The sequence below is a fragment of the Emys orbicularis genome, chromosome 3 (genome assembly GCF_028017835.1).
Source record: "Emys orbicularis isolate rEmyOrb1 chromosome 3, rEmyOrb1.hap1, whole genome shotgun sequence".
In the NCBI taxonomy this organism is placed as follows: Eukaryota; Metazoa; Chordata; order Testudines; family Emydidae; genus Emys; species Emys orbicularis.
The window spans coordinates 79,557,271-79,576,718 of record NC_088685.1 but is presented as its reverse complement, the minus strand read 5'-3'; the positions used below and the strand labels follow the sequence as shown (position 1 = coordinate 79,576,718).

The 19,448-nt window shown below is 39.8% G+C and overlaps 1 protein-coding gene across 1 annotated transcript in view; it reads left to right on the top strand.

Annotated features, from left to right (window-relative positions):
* The window catches only part of ASCC3 (activating signal cointegrator 1 complex subunit 3), a 525,526-nt gene that overhangs the window by 132,194 nt on the left and 373,884 nt on the right, over positions 1-19,448 (top strand). The window contains exons 9-10 of the mRNA XM_065400559.1: positions 1,553-1,753; positions 2,213-2,353. Of these exons, the coding sequence (XP_065256631.1) occupies positions 1,553-1,753; positions 2,213-2,353 (342 nt within the window). The remainder of the gene's footprint in view (positions 1-1,552; positions 1,754-2,212; positions 2,354-19,448) is intronic.

Sequence of the window (19,448 nt, the reverse complement as noted above, 5' to 3'; positions counted from 1 at the left end):
CTGCATAACCCTGACTGCTGTGCACTGAATAACACAAAGATCCTGTGGGAAAAGTAGTAGTACTGTCTGATTTTTACCAAAGGAGGGGGAAAAAATCCAAAACCCCAAACACCCAGGTTTTACAAAAAACATTCATTTATTCTGATTTTCACCCTACTTTTGTATCATTCAAATATATAAAAATAATTTGTTTTATTAGGAAAGTATGAGATATTTCATGAGATATGTACTGTGATAATACATTAGTCTGGGTGTATACGCAGAGCTGTCTGTTGAAGTAAGGCTATGTATCAGTCTAGAAGATGCACACAATAAACAGGCTCCCACGCAAGCTCTGAAGTTCATGTGCATCTTAATGTCCTGAAGAATCTCACTCCCACCACATACGTATTTCAAGCTGTTAGCAGAGAATGGTTTAAATATCTGACACAATGGAAAAAAACAAAAATCTATCAGAATACTTTTCAGAACACAAGGATGTATTTGAAAGTTTTTAAAAAAACAAAACAGGAGAAAAGGATGAAGTTGAGTATATGCGCTGCAAATGGTGTGGCCCAATTATTAATATTTATAGGCTAATAGTTCTAAGTCTAAACAGTAAACTGTTTTTATTCAAATGAAAAGTTTTATTTGGGGATTAGAGAGAGATTGTTTTCTTAAACTCAGAGTGACATTTTGTTTTTAGTTCTGCAAACCACATAGAATCCCATTCATCAAAGCATTAATCTACTGAATACTTTTTTCCTTTGTCCTTCCGTCCAACAAAATAAACCCGGATTATTTCCCCAGAAAACTTAATAGTTTTTTCCACCAATTTTCACCTGCTTTTGTTGTTGTAGTAATAAACACCGATAAATTCCTGGGAAAAATTAAATAAAATAAAAACCGAAAATGAAGGGCCCTAATCATATTGCATACGCTAAAGGGGCCCAACATAAGGCAGTAAGGCAACTTTAATTCTGGCATTTCCTAATTTTTGTGTGATTGACTTTGTAACCTTAATGTTCTCTTATTGTTGTTTTTTAATGTAATATGTTAGTCTATATTTTGGACTTTTGTTTAGCTATGCTATACATAGGTAGTGGCCTGACAATGCCCTAAAGGTGTCCCTCCCCATGAGAGAGGAGGAGGATATTGTTTCCTCTTTATGCCCTAGGATGGCTTTAGAATGTCAACTTAGTACATCTTTCCTAATTTATAAAGCACTATAAAAGTGTACATTTTCTCACTGATAATTATTATGTTTAAAATACATAACAGTCATATAATCTATTAATACTGTTTTTATGCTAATATTCATTAACTGTTAATGAAGTTTGGTCAGTGTGTTTTTGGTAAAAGTGAAAAACAACAGTGGTGTAGTTAAAAGTAACTTATGTTAATGTTTTAAAAGTTATCCTACTTGGAATACATAATAAAAGAAATGCGAAGTTTCCAGCATGGTAGATTTAGCCTTTTGGGATCAAAGGCTTGTGACTAAGAGGATCCAAAAATTATCCCTCTAATTTTGCTGTCCTTGTATTTTCATTGCAATACTTTTGTTTTCTTTCAGATTGGGCAACTTGTATTTAAAGGCATGAAAAAACTAAACCGAATCCAATCAATAGTTTTTGAGACTGCCTACAGTACAAATGAGAACATGCTGATCTGTGCACCCACCGGAGCTGGGAAAACTAACATTGCCATGCTAACTGTCCTGCATGAAATTCGCCAGCATGTTCAGCAAGGAGTTATCAAAAAGGATGAGTTTAAGGTAGGAATTCAATGAACCAAGACCAGATTTTGTAACTCGTAAGATAAAACCCATTATACAGTTATACACATTATATGAAATCAAGAAGTTTTCAAGGGTATTATACTTCTCCAGGTCTCCTAGAAAATGCTGGTGATTTACTTCATTACTGTTAAACCAATTTCTATTTGTGTTCTGAAAATCTTATTACCCATGTGAAAAGCTATGAAAATACATTTAGCTTTGATGCAGAACCAATTCTCAAAGTAATGAGGCTGTATAAACAAAATCCATTGTCCTCTAAACAGTGGCACACTTAGCTAACAAAGATAACTACTTTTCATATATCACTATTAAGATTTTTCACTGTAAGTGCCTAGAATCATATTTCACAATAAATTGTGATTTGTATTGGTTGCCATGAAACAAATGACATTGTGCAGTTTGCTCATTTATCAAGCTAGTGTCCTTTTGGTGCAGATTGTGTATGTTGCTCCTATGAAGGCTTTGGCAGCTGAAATGACAAATTACTTCAGCAAGCGTCTGGAGCCACTAGGCATCAGTGTGAAAGAGTTGACTGGTGATATGCAGTTGTCAAAGGGTGAAATTCTTCGAACACAGGTATGTTTTGTTTCAGATGAATAGTGCCTGTGTGCACGCATGTGTGTACACTTTAATTTCTAAAAAACTTCATTGTCAAATGTTGTAGTAGTTGGAATGTAACATTGTGCTATTAATTATACTGTGTGTATGTTTAAAATGTGACCAAAGTTTGGAACACAGTCACTATGGAGAAAACTTTCAGATAGATCTGAAAAACAAACCTAAAATGATCTATTTTTTTCACTGAAATTTGAGTAACAACCCTATAATACACCCACAATCTTCCTATCACTTCCCAGTTTTATTAGGTCCCTGGGTAGACCCATGGTCTCTTCATTGCTTATAACCATTAGTAGAACCAGATCCCTTACTTCTGGATTCCAGCCTTTTAATGGATTATTATTCCTACCTTTTAATGATTGTGTCAGGGATTGTGGTACTAGGTACTCGTTTAAAAACAAACAAACCCTCAGCTCCCCTCAACACCCCTCTCCAAAAAATACCCCCCCCAAAAAAAACAACAACAAAAAAACAAAAACAAACCACACACCCACATCCAAAAGTCAAGTAGGGTCAGGTCCTCAGATGGAAAATGCAAAAGAAGTTTGAAATATTACTACAATATTGTTGTTGTGTAAATGAATATTTTGTCAGACCTCTTTTTAAAGTATACAGTGTTGGTGTAGCTGTGTTGGTGCCAGGATATTAGAAAGACAAGGTGGGTGAGGTCATGTCTCTTATTGAAAGTTGGTCCAATAAAAGATATTACCTCACCCACCTTGTTAATCATCTTTTTAAAGGGTTAATAAAATTGAAGATTCTGCTGATGACTAATCTCAGTATATTTCCTCTGATAGAGCGTTTAAGTGATGAAAAGTATCAGGTATCATTAATGAAGTTCTTTTGCCTCTTGAGAAATTCTAGACATTTTAATAACTGAATTTTAAATACCTGACTTCATGTATAGTGTTGCGCAGCATGTAGATTTTTTGTTAGCAGATATGACTATTCCCATATTGCCTTATTTGTTTAGAAAAGAGGCTTTTATCAGGTATACATTTTGGGCAGTCTTTCAGCCAGTGATGTAACACTTTTCCACAATACAGAAAAGTGTTTGTATTTTTATGCTTAAACTCCTTGTTGTTACCCTTTTGTTTCCTAATTTCATGAATCCGAATAAGCTTTGGCTGTATTGATTTATGTATTATGAACACTTGTGTCATTAATCCTGTAGTAATTAACACTGATTCAATTGAGAGATACTTTTTTCTTCTTAGTTTTGATATGCTTTAAATCTCCATTATTACATTGGAGATTTCTTTTCCTAAGTTAAAAAGAAAATATAGATTTATGGATTATGAATCCAGAGGGGACGATTGTGATAATCTAGTTTGACCTCCTGCATAACACAGACCATGGGATTTCCCTGAATTAATTCCTGTTTGAACGAGATGTTTTTAAAAAAACATCCAGGCTTGATTTGATAATTTTGCATGATGGAGGTTCCACCACAGCCCAGGTATGTTGTTCCAATGATTAATTACTGTCGTTAAAAATATACACCTTATTTTTAGTTTGTCAAGCTTCAAGCTCCAGCAATAAGCTCTTGTTATACCTTTGCTAGACTGAAGAGCCTTCTCATCAAACATTTATTCCCCATTTTCATTGCAGACTGTGATTAAGTCACCCCTTAATCTATTCTTTGTTATACTAGACAGATTGAGCTCCTAGAATCTTTCACTATACGTAGGGCTCAATGTCTGTTACAGAGGTCACCGAACGTCGCAGATTTCGTGACTTTCCACAACCTCTGTGACTTCTGCAGCGGCCAGTGTGGCTGAATCCAGAGCTGCCCAAGCATCTGGCTATGGGGCCAGCTGCTCAGGTAGCCCTGGGGATAGCCACACCGGCCGCTGCTGGAGCGGCTCTGCATCCAGATTCTTGGGTGGACCCACAGCCAGCCGCACCGGCTGCTGCTCAAATGGTCCCGGGGTAGCTGGAGCAACTGCTGCTGCTGGCCCCGTCACTGCCCCCCCGCAGTGGACCCCTGGCTTCCCCCGCAGCAGCGGCCCTTTGTGGCCTCCCCTCTTCCCCCCGATTTAGTAAGGGGTATTTATAGTATAAATCATGGACAGGTCACGGGCCGTGAGTTTTTGTTTATTGCCGGTGACCTGTCCATGACTTTTACTAAAAAATACCCATGACTAAATCATAACCTTAACTATCTGGCATGTTTTCCAATCCTTTATTCATTCTTGTGGCTCTTTTCTGAACCCTCTTCAAATTTTCAGCATCCTTCTTGAATTGTGGACGCCAGAACTTGACACACTATTCCAGTAGCGCTCACACTATTGCCATGTACAGAGGTAATATAACTTGTTTGCTTCCCCTAGGTATTCCCTGTTTATACATCCACAGATTGCATTAACCCTTTTGGCCATAACATCACATTGGGAGCTCATGTTCAGCTGATTATCAACAATGGCCACAAAGTGTTTTTCAGAATCATTGCTTCTCAGCTTAGAGCCCCACCATGCTGTACGTATGGACCACGTATGTGATTCTTAAATATATGACCTTACTTTGACCGTATTGAAATATGTTTGCTTGCGTCCAGCTTACTAAGTGATCCAGATGACTCTATATCAATGTCCTGTCCTCTTAATATTTTACTACACCCCAATCTTTGTCATCTGCAAACTTGATAAGTAATTTTCGTTTTCTTCCAAGTCATTGACAAAAACGTTAAACAGCATAAGCCGATATCCACCAGATCCCTTTACAAACACACCAGCTTGATGATGATTCCCTATTTACAATTACACTTTGAGAGCTATCAGTTAGCCAGCATTTAATCCATTTAATGTGCACCATGTTGATTTTATATCATTCTAGTTTCTTAATCAAAATATTTTGTGGTACCAAGTGAAGTGTTGTATAGAAGTCTAAGTATATTACATCAACACTATTACCTTTATCAGCCAAACTTGTATTGTTAAAAAAAATCAAGTTTGTACAACAAGATCTGTTTTCCATAAACCCATGTTGACTGGCATTAATTATATTACGTCATGGTTTTTCCCAGTGTGATAAAGAGCACAGCGGGCTGCTGGTGTCTCCAGTTCTTTCTCACTGCTGCATGGTCCCTCCTCTCCCAGATCTGGGTACTGGATTATGCTAAAGATGCTGAAGTTGAAAATCTGTGCTTCCTGCCCCTGCTTGTTTTCAATCAGTGACGAGCACTAGCATTGTTTGTACTGCTTGGGGGAATCCCATATCACATCCAGGTGCAGTATCTGCCTCTCCTTCCCTGCCCATGCTTTAGAAAACCAGGCTCTCTGCCTCAAGAAGCACCTCTTGGAGGCTGTCATGGGACCAGCATTGGATCCTGGTCAGGGAACCTCCCCTTATATCAGCCTGAGTAGGCGAAGAGTGCTTCCCCTACTGCAGAGTCTCCATTGGGTTCCGCCAGTACCAGCACTAAGGACCCCACTCCGGTGCCTAGCCATAAGCCAGGGAAGCATGCACATAAGCATGGCAGTAAGTTTTCATCCACATCTAAGAAGGACTTGGTACCATCCACGATATCCGACAATGAAGGAACCACGCGTTCCAAGATTCAGAAGAACAAGAAGAGGCTGCACCGATCACTGGATCCGTTGGTACTGACCACGGATCCTGTGACTCCGCCAGCGCCCTGGGAACCATTGGTCTCCAGGCAGATGCAGTTACCAGTACCGGTCCTCCAGTGGAACAACTATCATTGACCCCTAGGGCCGCTCTGGGTCCCCAGGAGGAGTTTGCATTAGAAGGGCTGCTGTCATCATGAGCCCCGATCTGGTTACCTGCTCACATGGATCCTTCCTCCCGCTATGTTCCTACCATCTCCCGTTCTGGTGGCTCCAGCAGCACCACCATTTGGGGAGGTCTCTGACTCCTCTGATTCGGATGATACAGATGTCTGACGCAGTCCACTGCTCCCATTCCAGAAGCATGACTATCGCAAGGTTCCAGTGGCACTGAGACAATTCCCCACCAGTCAACTCCAGCTACCTCACATCTTGCACACATCAGTACTTGTGAGAGTGGCCCTATTGATCAACTATGCCATCCTCTAACTGGCACACACGGTAGGGCACACCATGGCCACATGTGCGCACACTCTGAAAGGGGCTGAAAAGAGGCACTATGTCTCCGCAAGGGGTCAGAGTTTTATTCTCTCATTCTCCATCCAACTCACAGGTCATCTAGGCAGCATCAGAGCGATCCAAGCAGCAACACCTCTGCTCCACCCCATCCAACAGAGAGGGCAAAAGACTAGATTTCATGGGTAGGAAGGTCTTCTCCTTGGCAGGACTCCAATTCCATATTTCCAACTACTTAGCCTTGATAGCCAGATATGACTTTATCAACAATGGATGAGGGGCTGAGATCGCTGACAAACTACTACCGCAAGATTGCAACCAATTCCAGGTGGTTTTGAAGGAAGTCAAGTTACTCGTCAGGTCCATGCTACAGGTCACAGTGGATTCAGCAGGTGCAGCAGGGCATGTGTTGGCAATAGGGATTGTCATTAGGAGGGAATCCTGGTTACACTCCTCAGACTTCCCCAGGGAGGTGCAAAACATTATAGAAGACCTTCCGTTTGACAAATCACACCTTTTCAACCAGAACACAGATGATTCCCTACACTTCTTAAAGGACTCTAGAGCCACATTAAGATCTTTGGGCATCTGCATACCAGCACCTAAGAGAAAGTTTTACCGCTTGCCCCAATAAGAACACTACAAGGTCCCACAGCTAGGCCACCAATGTAGCTACGAGCATCCTCAAAAATGCCCTAAGGTCCACAGAACCTGGCTGCCTACATCGACTGCCCAATCATCCATGCAACGCAAGCAATTGTCACATAAATGTTGTCTGAGTGTCATTAGAGAGCCATCAACCATTCTGTACATCAATGCTACTACTGGCTACCCCCTTTGGGGGCTGCCTCAAATTCTTTCTGCCAGTATGGAAAGCCATAACAATAGACAAGTGAGTCCTAGATGTTATGCAAAGTGGCTACCTCATAGAATTTACAGCGATGCCCCCATCATACACTCCACTGCGATCCACACATGGAGCACTTACACAATGACATTCTCCAACTAGAGGTGGACTCCCTCTTGTGGAGGGGAGCTATGGTGCCCCTCCCGGAACCATTGCAGGGCACAGGGTTCTATTCAAACTACTTCCTAGTACCCAAAAAGAATGGAGGATGGAGACAGATCTTGGATCTCTCATGCCTCAACTGTTCAATTTCCAAACCAAGATTCCGCATGATTACACTTGCAGCAATCATTCCCTCCATAGAAAAAGGAATGTGGTTTACGGCTCTTGATATGCAAGATGCCTACTTCCATATCTATATACACCTCTCAGAAGGTTCCTGGGGTTCAAGGTGGGACCTCAACATCTTCAATACTGGGTTCTCCCATTCGGACTTACCATTGCCCCATGAGTGTTCACAGACGTTTTCTCTGTGGTCGCAGCTCATCTCCGATGTCAGAGGATCCTTGTTTTTCCATATCTAGACGACTGGCTGATAGCAGCAAGGTCCAAAGAAGAGGCCTGGGAATCAATGTCCCAGCTGCTTCTACACCTCTTCTCCCTGGAACTCAACGTCGGTGTGGAAAAATTGACTTTTTGCCCTACACAATCCCTGGAGTTCATCGGAACTCACATATACACGACATCTGCCCGAACTTATCTGCCATGGGACAGATTGCAGACAATGCGAGAGCTGATCACTTCGGTGACTTTCCAACCCTTTGGTTTGGACAAGATCTGCCTTTCTCTCTTGGGGCCCATGGTGACCTGCACATACATCACACCCTTTCCTCATCTGAACTTGCTCTGTCTACAACTATGGTTACAAAGCGTCTACTTAATCGTTTGACAGCCCTAATAGATATTAATTAGTTTTATATAATGAAGCAAAGGAGGGGGTGTTGATAAAAGCAGTGTGTCATCTTGGGTATAAAAACTATACTGAAACTTAAGCTTTGTATTTGTCAATATGAATATAGCCAAACCATAGGCCTGTTACACTGCAGCTGATCACCGGGTGTGGCATTCTGTACCTGTGAAATAAACCTGTTCCTTGGATTTGAACTCTGAGTTAGAAGTTGTTTTGTCTGCTACAGCAAGCAGAGGTTGTCTGCTTTGCTGCATTTGTAAAGTAATGTGGGTCTGGTTGATGGTCCTGAAACATCCTTACACTATATACTTTTGAACAAATAGATTTTAATTATAAAGATCAATCATAAGAAATTCTAAACCAAAAAATATTAGTAAGTGGCAAACAGTGTATACACTTGTGGCATAATATACAAAACCAAAACTCTTGGAAGGCACATTTTGATCGGCCTGAAATACAAGTACACTAATTTAAATATAAATCAATGTTAGGCACTTTTCCTATTAATCTACATATACAACATTACTCTAAAGAAACAGCAGGTAAGTACTTGAGAACTTTTATTAACTGGTAGTTTCCACTTACCACCCATGAAAGCAAAATATTTCAGTACAGAAACTGAAATAAAAAATCTTCCAATACACCTGGTCAGAGTTGAGGTTATTCTGCTGAGGTTCAGTGTGCATCTCTCTCTACTTCAATTTTATGGGCGTATATTATTGATCACACGTTGAGCCATTTATTTGCATGCTTTGAAGTACTTAGATTTTGTAAATGCAGTTGATATGTAAGTACATTGTTTTCCACTTAGCAGCTTTTACTGGTTTTTGAAACAGTGTTAGGTTTGGAATATATAAGAAAAAAACATTCTTTTATAAATTGAAATTCCTCCATGCTGTGTACTCTTTAGTTACTTAAACATTTTAAAACAGTTACAAATTAAGATCCTCTTTAGGATAAAAGAATTTTAAATTGTTCTTTTACTCTGAATTCCACAACCCTGCTGTGTTTTTCACATTAGTTGCACCCTCAGCGTATGATGAAATGTCCAACACTGTAGACAAATAAAATATTTTCAACCTACTCATTCTGTCTGCATACTGAAAAACTAAAGTCACTGTGACAAAATAAAACACGTGCATGCCCAAAGTATAGGGACAGTTCTGAAGAACCTGAATTTTAAAAAATGTTCTTCTCCCGCTGTTGGCTGTACAGCAGCAATTTACGAACTCATCTTATTTCTAGAGCTGTGTGACTATCAAGCAAGGAAGTAAATAAAGAAGTCTTATTAATTTTAAGCTTCATTAGAAATGGAGGGAGGGGGGAAATCAATGCTTAGCAGATGTAAAAGGGGAAAATCGTCAGTGAAAGACACATTATTCAGCTTCTTTTAAAGGGTTTAAAGAACTGAAAGTCAAGTGTCTTTTTAACAGTAGTGAACAACTGAGCAGTAATGTTCTAAGTGCTAATTTAGAACAATTTAGTAACATAAAATATATGCAATAAAACTTTGATTCTTCATGGTCCCCTTGTTGCTCCAGTAACATCCTTTCTTTTACAAAGTTTGCAATTAAGTTTCTGTGGAAGAAATCAAGAAACAACAAAAATCTGCTAGTGATGTATATAAATGGGCAAAGAGGAACAAACTTCACTTGAGAGATACTTGTTCTTTTTGTGTGGAGATAGGTTTAGGATCCATTTAATCTCTTCACATTGAAAGAACAATGAAAATGCAGACTGGTTAGGTAGGCAGAGAATGATCCAATCGAACTATTGTCTAAAGCAACACATTTCCAAGTAATATAAAAGTTTAGAATTCTAAGACGAGGCTTGTTTGCCCAACCGACACCATACAGAAGCATTCAGCTATTTTTTTCTAGCCACAATCCTCCCTGTATACATTCCATCTGAATTCTCTGTCTCCAAAGTACTCTGAAGGATAAAATTAGAAAGCACAAGGTAATCCCAAATATCCTAAATTTACTAATAAAACCATGTTAATCAGACCAATTAGAGATGTCTGTAGTCCAAACCTGCCTCTACTTCACAGGCTAGATGCCCTATTTCATGGTCCAGTTCTACATGCAAAATCAACATACTGTGACGTTGTACTCCATATGCTTTATAAAAGTATGATTATGAATGTGGATATGATTTAACTGGAATATGCTTTATGCAAAAGGTCTCTTGTAAGATATCATTACAAAGCTTATAATCATCTGAGTGTGTCATTCCTATTTTTATGCATGTATCGTCCTTGTATCTGAAGCTAGAAATATGAAGTATAACTCTGAGGTCCTATTGTAACTATGCAAAGTGTGGGCCATTAGTGGTGGTTTAGAATCTTGATGGCTCCCATTGACTAGTACAATTGGTTGTAAATGGTTTGTTTACCTGCAAGCCTCTCTGTGTACTTGTGGGCCAGCCCCTGGGTAATGAAGAATGAGGTCTCACCGGGATATGTGACCATGTCACCTGATAATGAAATCCATCTTGAACCTGGTACTTTTCCATTTAGAAGGAGGAGTGGGGACCCAGAGAGACACAAGATTCCTGCCTTGTGCCAAAGCTATAAAAGGGAGTGGAGCAGGACAAAGGGGTTCCAGTCATGGAAAGCCTCTGCTTTCTACCTAAGATGTCTACTGGAACTAACAAGGACTGTACCAGGGGAAAGGATTGGGCCCAGACTGGAAGGAGTCTAGTCTGTAAAAGAAGCTTATTGGAACATCTCTGAGGGTGAGATATTACCTGTAATCAGTTTCTTAATGTATTAGGCTTAGACTTGCGTGTTGCTGCTTTATTTTGCTTGGTGACTTACTTTCTTCTGTCTGTTATTACTTGAAACCACTTAAATCCTACTTTTTATACTTAACAAAATCACTTTTGTTTATTAATGAACCCAGAGTAAGTGATTAATACCTGAGGGAGCAAACAGCTGTGCATATCTCTCTATCAGTGTTATAGAGGGTGGAAAGATTATGAGTTTACCCTGTATAAGCTTTATACAGAGTAAAACGGATTTATTTGGGGTTTGGATCCCATTGGGAACTGGGTGTCTGAGTGCTGGAGCCAGGCAACATGCTGAGCTGTTTTCAGTTAAGTCTCCGGCTTTGGGGACCAGACCCTGGGTCTGTGTTGCAGCAGGCTAGCCTGTCTGGCTCAACAAGACAGGGTTCTGGAGTCCCAAGCTGGCAGTAAAAACAGGCTCAGAGGTAATTCTTCTACGAGTGATTGCTCATGTGTATTCCACAGTAGGTGTGCGTGCTCGCCACGTGCACCGGTGTCGGAAGTTTTTCCCCTAGCGGTACCTGTAGGGGAGCGCCCCTAGCAACCCCTGGAGTGGCGCCTCCATGGCGCGGTATAAGGGGCGTTGCATGCTCCCCCCACCCTCAGTTCCTTCTTGCGGCTGGTGAAGGTGCTTTGGAACTGCTCTGCTCCAGTTTTGCTGCAGCTCTTCCCCAGAACTCTTGTTCGTTCAGTGTATAGTACCTGTAGTTATTAGTTTAGTTTAGGTTAGTTAGTGCGCCTGGGCCGGGGCATGCCCCGCGCCCCGGGTTTTAAGTCGTGCGACACTTGTAGGTGACCGATGCCAGTGAGTGATCCGCACGCGGACTGTTTACGCTGTTTGGGTGAAACCCATATCAGCGATCGCTGCAAAATTTGCAAGGTAATCTCTTTTATTAGACCAACTTCTATTGGAAGAGATAAGCTTTCAAGCCACACAGAGTTCTTCTTTGGGTCTGGGAAAGGAACTGCCAGTGTCACAGCAAAATGCAGGGTGGAACAGATTGTTTAGCGTAAGTAGTTAGCATGTATTCTAAGGGACTACTCAAGGTAGAATGGCCCACTAACACCTTTGCTGTCATAGGACAAAAAGAGGGGGATAGTGAGTTAGTTTGTTGTAAAAATCCATAAATCCTGGTTTCACCACCCACATAGTTGTTATTGGGGCAGTTGTTCACACACTGGTGATAGGGTGTTCTTGTCTGTTATCATTTTCTTGTGTGAGCTCATTGGAGAACAGAGTGATTGTCTGACCCAATAAATATGTGGGTGAAACCAGGATTTATAGTTTATTACTACAATCTGTAACCTACTAATTCTCCTTTTTTGTCCTACGACTGCAGAGGTGTTAACAGGGCACTCTACCTTAAATAATCCCTTACAATATGTGCTAAGTACTTGTGCTAAACCATCTGTTCCATCTTGCATTTTGCTGTGACACTGGGAGTTTCTTTCCCTGACCTGAAGAAGAGCTCTGTGTAGCTTGAAAGCTTGTCTCTCTCACCAACAGAAGTTGGTCCAAAAGAAGATATTACCTCCCCCACCTTCTCTCTCTCAGATCTTGGGACTAACACGGCTACAACTTTGCTGCTTGGATCTTGTAAGAGAGTTAAAAATTGAAGCAGTCTACTTTCAGGATATGATCCAAATTCTCTTTGCTTCTAGCAAAAGATCCACCTCACTAGAGTCCTCCAAACAATGAAAAAGGTTACAAAGAGCAAGTATCAAGTTCAATAATTCTGGGAGTCTAAACATCCTAAAGTTTCTACAGATGCCCTTTCCTTACACTTAATGTAAAGATTCCTAAAGGAACTTGATACAAAGTCTTCGCATTCAGGGACTTTATCCTCATTCCCCCCAAAACTTCAGCTGGCTTCAATCCACCTGCAAAACTTCTGGTCTCCCTCCTCCCCATTATAACTTCTACAATGTAGTTGTATACTGTCAATGCAGAAATCTTTGCCACATTGAAAACTGAATGTGATGACTGTGAAAAATAAATAACAACAAACGACTGTGCTCGTTCTATTGCTCATTTTTGTAATTATTTCAATTTTAAAAATCAGGGGTTTTAGTTTAAATAGAGCTTCACTATTTTTCCATTTTGCTTCTCCAGAGTGCAGAATTTAGAGACTTTGGTACAGAATTTAAGTCCAGATTGCTATGGAGTACAAGTTCCTTTCTTGTGTACAGTTGACTGACTGTGGCTTTCAGTCTATTCTATTCTTTACAGGTTCTTTTACCACCTTTATCACCATAGTATCTGAGTGCCTACCAGTGGTGCATTAAGTGACATAACTAACATCTGCTACATGTGATTTGTTGTTTCCTCATCCTCTCTCCAGGGGGAAATGGCAGTGTAGTAGGATTTTTTAAAGTGTACAGGCTGTTTATTGTTTATATTACAGACTATATACATAAGGATGGTATGGGGATATCGGCTATCATGGGGTGTTGTCTTTTTGTCAGATGACTGGTGACTTTCTGAATGGTTGTTCATTTGGGCTTTACAACAGCTTCAAAATGCTTTTGTTTTATGTAATCGAAAAGAATGTATGCTATAGCTTTGAACATGGTTTATCAACCCCTCCCCCCCCGAAGAAAACTATCCTTTTATAGTTCTATCCAATATCTTACAGTAAACAATTACAAATATCTTTGAAACCCTCTAGACCATGGTGAACATAAATGGGTTTGAACTAGTACAGATTTGTTTGTAAATCACTAGGCTAGGAGATGTAACATGTTTTTGTGACACTGGCGTATGCTGGCATTTTGTATTATAAACAGATGGCTCTGTTAGCATGATGTCTTAGCCTGTGGTAGACAGCTGTAACCTTTAGAGAATCACAGAAATGGCTTCCTGGCCCCCAAGCATATTAATGCCTAGAGGGAGATAGCATTGAATAATATGATTTGATACATGTGTGGCTTCCACTTTAATTGCATTTATGCTGAATTGTGCTTTTATTAAGGATGTTTTATTGCTGTATATGCAAAGGAGCTGGCTGTTTAAAGATAAGTAGGGAAATCTATGACATTGTAATAACAGGAAAACACATTTAAGATGGCTTCATGTTCACACAGTAGAAACATGGAATTTCTTTACTTCTCAAGAACCATCAAGTCATTTGCTATTTTGAGTGTGAAGGCCACATTTGCCAAGGGAGGTGCAACTAGTGTATTCACAAAAATGCACATACCTCTGCTGCCTTTCCCATGTATTTATGTTTGCTGACAGATTTGGTGATGCATATCTGTGGTGGTAGTGGTTGTTGCAGAAAATGGCTTGTTAGATAATGGTTTATCAGTCTCAGAGTTGTTGCAGTCATCTTTTTATGGCTGCTGAATTAAAGTGTTGATTGTAGTTTGAAAGTTGTGAGGAAAGGAACTTTTACTTGGTTATCACAGCCATATTTATATAACTCATTTTAAACACAACAAAAACAAAACAGAAAAGTAAAACATTTGGGACTCAAAAGTGGAATGAAATAATTAATTCTGAGAAATTTCCCCTTTTTGTTTAAAATGTCTTTTACTGGTAGCAAAAGTTTCCCTTGGAAGAAGTCATTTTGCTATTGGATTTCAACTTCAGTTATTATTAAGACATTTCTTGCTCCTTAGACACACGTGACAAACATATACAAGAGGGAGAATGAAATAATAAAAGGAAAGGAAAACTTCTGCCTGGCTCATTCTTGCTTCATTCAAGTGCTGTAGGCACGACATGGGACACATAGTTCAGACTAGCACAGATTCAAGTCAGCTGCTTGAACCCATGGTGCTTACACTTTCTGGGATGAAATCTAGTGGGCATTGTCTAGTGTCCTCCCGGAACAGGTACTGCTTCATGCTGGAGGAAGGCTGCCTGTGCTTGTTTTGTTGGTAAGATCATACAGTTCAACTAATACAGAATCTGGTCAAGCTTGAAATCGTTTAGACAGAAGACAATAAGGATAGGAAGGAGAGAAAGCGGGGACAAAGTGACAGCAGAAAGCTTAAACCTTGCATCCTAGTTTAGGATTTAACCAAGCTGATGGTGATTGACCAATATCCATGTGTGGCCTGGATTTATAGGAGAATTTCCCCAAAATATTGTCTTAGATGAGATAAGATAGCAAGGTTCCTCAAAACTAAGGAGCTGTTTGGCTACTTAGCCTCTTGTATGCCATAACTTTTTATTCACATTTAATCTGAGAAATTAGAACACTCTTAAATGTCAATAAGGTCTGTAAAAAGTGTTTATTAGCTCTGAATATGGTCTTCTGTGCTTTAAAATATAGAGTTCTCATACCCATATGTCTCCTAATTTCATTTTAATCCCAAGAAATGCGGTTTTACCTCCTCAAAAGGATAAGATTGTGGTGGATTTGGATTTGTGCTGTTGCTACTGATGGAAAATCATGACTCCTCGAATGAGATTCCATATTTTCCAACGGCATAAATCACCAACATTTCTCTATGTATTTTATTATTATTATTATTATTATTATTATTATTCTATGGTGTGGGAATTTGGAATGGTATTTGCCTTGACCTTCCACTTCACCCTTCTACATCTATAAATGTCAGTCATTTTTCCTTAAAAATGTGCAAGTGATGTGAAAATGGTCAGAAAAGAGGGAATTTAAATATCTTGATGTGACTGAGCAAGCAGTGTTTCAGTTGCTTATAAGTGTACCAAACGTTAACAGTTAGGGGTGAAATTTTCTATGCAACACATTAGGCTTGGCTTAATTTAGTTTAGGTTTAGTTTCAGCAAAAGTACTTTAGCCATTTTCTAGGACTAATTATGGAAAAAATACATTTTTGTTCATGTTAAAAAAAAATAAAAATCTTACCTCTGTTTCATTGAGCATGCTTTGAAGCAGGGACTCGAAATTTGTCAGAGTGGGTTGTCCTGGTGCCCTGGATGTGTTATTCCTTGACTTTAGCAAAGCTTTTGATACGGTCTCCCACAGTATTCTTGCCGCCAAGTTAAAGAAGTATGGGCTGGATGAATGGACTGTAAGGTGGATAGAAAGCTGGCTAGTTCGTCGGGCTCAACAGGTAGTGATCAATGGCTCCATGTCTAGTTTGCAGCCGGTTTCGAACGGAGTGCCCCAAGGGTCGGTCCTGGGGCCAGTTTTGTTTAATATCTTTATTAATGATCTGGAGGATGGTGTGGACTGCACTCTCAGCAAGTTTGCAGATGACACTAAACTGGGAGGCGTGGTAGATACGCTGGAGGGTAGGGATCAGATACAGAGGGACCTAGACAAATTAGAGGATTGGGCCAAAAGAAACCTGATGAGGTTCAACAAGGACAAGTGCAGAGTCCTGCACTTAGGACGGAAGAATCCTATGCACTGCTACAGACTAGGGACCGAATGACTAGGTAGCAGTTCTGCAGAAAAGGACCTAGGGGTCACAGTGGACGAGAAGCTGGATATGAGTGAACAGTGTGCTCTTGTTGCCAAGAAGGCTAACGGCATTTTGGGCTGTATAAGTAGGGGCATTGCCAGCAGATCGAGGAACGTGATCGTTCTCCTTTATTCGACATTGGTGAGGCCTCATCTGGAGTACTGTGTCCAGTTTTGGGCCCCACACTACAAGAAGGATGTGGAAATATTGGAAAGAGTCCAGCGGAGGGCAACAAAAATGATTAGAGGTCTGGAGCACATGACTTATAAGGAGAGGCTGAGGAAACTGGGATTGTTTAGTCTCCAGAAGAGAAGAATGAGGGGGGATTTGATAGCTGCTTTCAACTACCTGAGGGGGGGTTCCAAAGAGGATGGAGCTCGGCTGTTCTCAGTGGTGGCCAATGACAGAACAAGGAGCAATGGTCTCAAGTTGCAGTGGGGAAGGTCTAGGTTGGATATTAGGAAACACTATTTCACTAGGAGGGTGGTGAAGCACTGGAATGCTTTACCTAGGGAGGTGGTGGAATCTCCTTCCGTGGAGGTTTTTAAGGCCCGGCTTGACAAAGCCCTGTCTGGGATGATTTAGTTGGGAATTGGTCCTGCTTTGAGCAGGGGGTTGGACTAGATGACCTCCTGAGGTCCCTTCCAACCCTGATATTCTATGATTCTATGAGCCTTTTGCTGTACCTTTGTAAAATGTCAGTTTGCACATGCTGTGCCCCTGGGGGGGGGGGGGGGTAAGGGAGGGAGAAGTCTTTAATTCCATGATCACTTATTATCAGGAAGAGGTTAAACTAATAGCAGAAAGGGAGGGTAAAAAGAGTAAGATATGAGCACTCAGCACAAAATCAAGATGCTGAGACCAAATTAATCAAGGAACCAAAGGATGTGAACACAAGAAGTTCTTTAATTGCCTATACACCAACGCTAGGAGCCTGAGTAACAAACAAGAGGAATTGGAATCGCTCACTTATGGGCATAAATTCAATGTAGTTGGTATTATTGAAATCTGGTTGGTTGATTAACATATTTGGAATATTAAAATAAATGATTATAACCAATTTAGGAAGGGGGAGTGGCACTCTGTCAAAAGCAAAAGGTATTACCTATTTCGAAGTCAATGATAATTCAGAAGAAAATGATCTTGAATATTTATGGATCAGTGTCCTAGCAGATAAAGCACAATGTGGGGTATGAGTTGGTGGCCTGTGTTATATACAGGAGATCTGACTAAATGATCACAAGGGTCCCTTCTGGCCTTGGAATTTATGAATCTATCATAATGCATATACATAAGGGGGACAAATTTATGTTCCATTTTCTAACTTTGAGTGCTTGACTTTGGAACCTTAAATTTCTTTTAATGTAGTTTTTTAATGTATGATGTTTTCATTGTCTTTTGATCAACAAACAAAGCTTATAAGATGTAAGGTTTTTTTATTTCAAATGATCTGTTTTACAGTTCTCTTTAGTGTCCAACACTTTAACTTCTCAGTACTTAGAAACTAACAGCTTTATGTGTTTCATTGTAGCACTAATTGCTTAAGGAGAGTATTGTCACATACTCTATGGGGAAAAAAATTGCAGATCACAGCCTCCAGAGTGACTGATAGACTCTTGCATGGGTAGACTGGGAAGGGACAAAGTGTTGAGTGGGAAACCTACCAATGTACCAACCAGCAGAGCCTTGCTGGCATAGAGGTGGCAATAATTCACTACTGGCATGGATCCAGTGGCAGATTAATTCTTTCCTAGAAGTTACAGTTCTTTCCTTGTGCTGTCCCATCCCAGGAATAGAACAGCACCGACATAATTTCCTCTCTTCCCTCCCCAACAATATAAAAATGCCATTTTTATTGAGTGTATTGGCAAATTTAACAGGGCAACATCGAATGTCATAAATATTTTCATGCTTGATATGATACAAATAATTTTAAGGATCCCTTACTCTGAAAAATTCCAAGAAATTTCAATACAATCAACAAATGTTTTAGGGAAATTCTTTGGTTTTATGCTCCTGCGTATTTTGTTTCAGTGCAGCCTGCTGCAAAAATGTCATTTTAATCACTTTCATTGTTGACTAGCACACAAAGACAACTGACTATCATATTTGTTCTCTGCTTCCTTGCCAAAACTAAATAATGATGATGATACTTTGAGCTGATTTCTTAAATTTCCTAGAGTTATATTGTAAATGTTTCTTTGTGGAGATATTATCCTCAGTGGTTTTATTGCTGGAACAGAGCTGATCATCAGGAAATGCAAGGGTAGGAAACATTAAAGGATTTTAAAACTTCTACTGCTTTGCAACTGGCTGTTATAAAATAAAACAAACAAACAAACGAACAAACCCCCCAAGCATTCTACAATATAAACTCATGTAGTTGCTGAGCATACTCTGACAAAGCATTTTTTGTAGCCCTGTGTTTAAGAAGCTTCCCTTGTGACTAACACCGTAAGGTAAAGTGTCAAAGACTTGCATTACATCATTCAAGAATCTTTTTTTATGTGCTGTGCTCCAGAGGAATTATAATATGGATGCCATAACAGTGCTGGTTAGTTAAAGTTATCATTTTCACTGAAACTTTGACTTGGGTTGTTCGAAACTGCAGCATACAGTTTGCCATCTTGTCTATATTAATTTTTGTAAACATAAAATTTGTTTAACTTTGAGCAATGTGGAGCTTGAAAATCGCAATACATATCATTTTAAAGAAAAGCCTTTTCTTTAATATTTTTTTTTTTTTTTTGACTGGTGAAAACTGAAATCTACTATCCTCAGAACAGATACAGCTGTGTCATTGCAATGCTTTTTCAAAATAGTAGAAAAGCTGAGTAGGTAAATATTGGGTTTATTTTGAAGTTAGTTTTAAAAGGATTAAGACACTTTTGGTCTAGCACTTTGCTTTTAAAGTTTTTATGGAAAGAGAAATATTTTTTGTTGTGCAACTGTAAAATAGCCAAA